The sequence below is a fragment of the Galeopterus variegatus genome, unplaced genomic scaffold, assembly GCF_000696425.1.
Source record: "Galeopterus variegatus unplaced genomic scaffold, G_variegatus-3.0.2 Scaffold544, whole genome shotgun sequence".
NCBI lineage: Eukaryota > Metazoa > Chordata > Mammalia > Dermoptera > Cynocephalidae > Galeopterus > Galeopterus variegatus.
In genome coordinates, this window is record NW_007726655.1 from 605,001 (window position 1) to 606,939 (window position 1,939).

Genomic DNA, 1,939 nt, shown 5'->3' on the forward strand with positions numbered 1-1,939 from the left:
TCAGCCTTTTCAGCCAGCAGGCAGCTGTGAGACCCAGCCAAGTGACTCAACAGTTCTACTCATTAGCCACCAATTAGCCTTGAGGTGCTCTGGAATCCTTATCACAGAGTCCAAGGGCACATCAGGATTTTGGGGTATTTGACGTACATGGTGAGCCAAGAATAAATATTGGGTAATATGTGATTTAGAATTATTGAAGTACTGTTCAGTTGTTATTACCCTGTGCATATCTCAACTATAACACATCACATTGACCTATAAATGCTTTTGGTTACCCAGCTCATGTACTAAACTCTGAATTATTTTAGAAATTGTGTTTTATTTGTCTCTGTGTCCCCAGATCCTGACAAAATTATTGAGCAGGGACATGATTAATGGTTCATGAATAAACAACTGAAGTAGAAATTCTTTTATTCAAATTTTGTTGGGAAAAGGAGCTAGAAGCATTATTGGATTTGGCCGCTCCTCTTTGCAAGTGTGCAAATGGCGGCTCTCCAAATGGTCTCATCTTTGGAGTGGGTCGAGCAGTCTTGTTGGAGTTTGGGACTGAGATTCCCTTTTTATTCCCCACAGGGAAATTCAATACCTTATTGCCAGATGTCCTTCATTAGCTCTTCTCTCTGCTGGAATCATCTCTCCTGGCTTCAGAGCAAAACTCGACTGCCCATCATCCTAAAAGGGATTTTGACAAAAGAGGATGCACAGTTAGCAGTGAAGCACAATGTCCACGGCATCATTGTTTCCAATCATGGTGGGAGGCAGCTCGATGAGGTTCCCGCTTCAGTAAGTAGCATGGCTTCAGAGGGGTGTGTGCTGGCTGTGTCCACACCAAGGTAGTCTATGAAATCTGGTGCACATTCCCCCTTCCCTTGGTATATACCTGTGAATTTTAAGAACTTTTTAGTATTAATAATAGCCTCGTGTGTGCCAAGGTATTTTTACAAACTTTGCATACATCATCTCTAAGTCACAACAGTGTTGCCAGATGGGTGTTATTATTCTGGAGTTTAGAGAAGTTAAGTAACTTGTCCAAGTTCACATAGATAATAAGTGGTGAGGGTAAAATTTGGTAAGGGAGATGTTCCAAAGACACTGAGGTCCCCTGCCTTCTGGACGAAGTGTTCAGCTTGAAGCTTGCACGTCTACATGAATTGAGCCTCACATGTTCCTATCCCACGCATCCAAGGAAGGAGTAATGCCTCACTTAAGCTAATAAATAACCATTTTTCACAATAAAACTAAAAAAATGCCCTCATGTATCCTAAAATCTACATCAGTCTATAATTTTCCCCCTTGCTCATGAATTGATGTTTGTTATAGATGGAGTTCGTGGGGAAAAAAATGGGGAGGCATGAGATGGGGAAAGAATTTTTAAACAGGCATTGCTTGCTGATTTAGTTTCATGGAGATATATACATTACATTTTTTCAAAAGGTTTTTCTATTGCTGCTTGACTTGTTTTAAGGAAGGGAAATGAGGTTTTTCCCTCCTAAGTTTTATTGGCCTTTTTATTATATAAGTAAAACATGTTCACTGTAGATAAATTATAAAATATACATGAGCAAAAAGGAAAAGATAAAAATCACCCTTAATTTCATCACTATCATTAATATCAATATTTTGGTCATTGTTGTCATCCAGTTCTTAATGAAAATGTAAATTTTTGTGTTTAAAAAAAACTGTACATAATTGAAGGAAAAAATGAAACACCAACTTTGTTTTCCTCTGCTCTCACAGCACAATCAGCACAGAAAACTGACTTCTGTGACCAAATGTGTGGGATTTTCTCCCCACCAGCAAGCAGCAATTCTCCAGCAGACTCCAGCTAGATGTCTTCTAATTCAATTCAATTCTGACAATATCTACCTGGAGATAGCACCAGATCCCACAGGTTATGGGCTCAGTCCCCAAGACTGCCCCCCACTTCTGATGCCAGACG

At 39.7% G+C, this 1,939-nt stretch overlaps 1 protein-coding gene across 1 annotated transcript in view; it reads left to right on the plus strand.

The window, feature by feature from the left end:
- The window catches only part of HAO2 (hydroxyacid oxidase 2 (long chain)), a 25,667-nt gene that overhangs the window by 17,049 nt on the left and 6,679 nt on the right, over window positions 1–1,939 (plus strand). Inside the window, exon 5 of the mRNA XM_008569922.1 lies at window positions 574–783. Coding sequence (XP_008568144.1) covers window positions 574–783 — 210 coding nt within the window. The remainder of the gene's footprint in view (window positions 1–573; window positions 784–1,939) is intronic.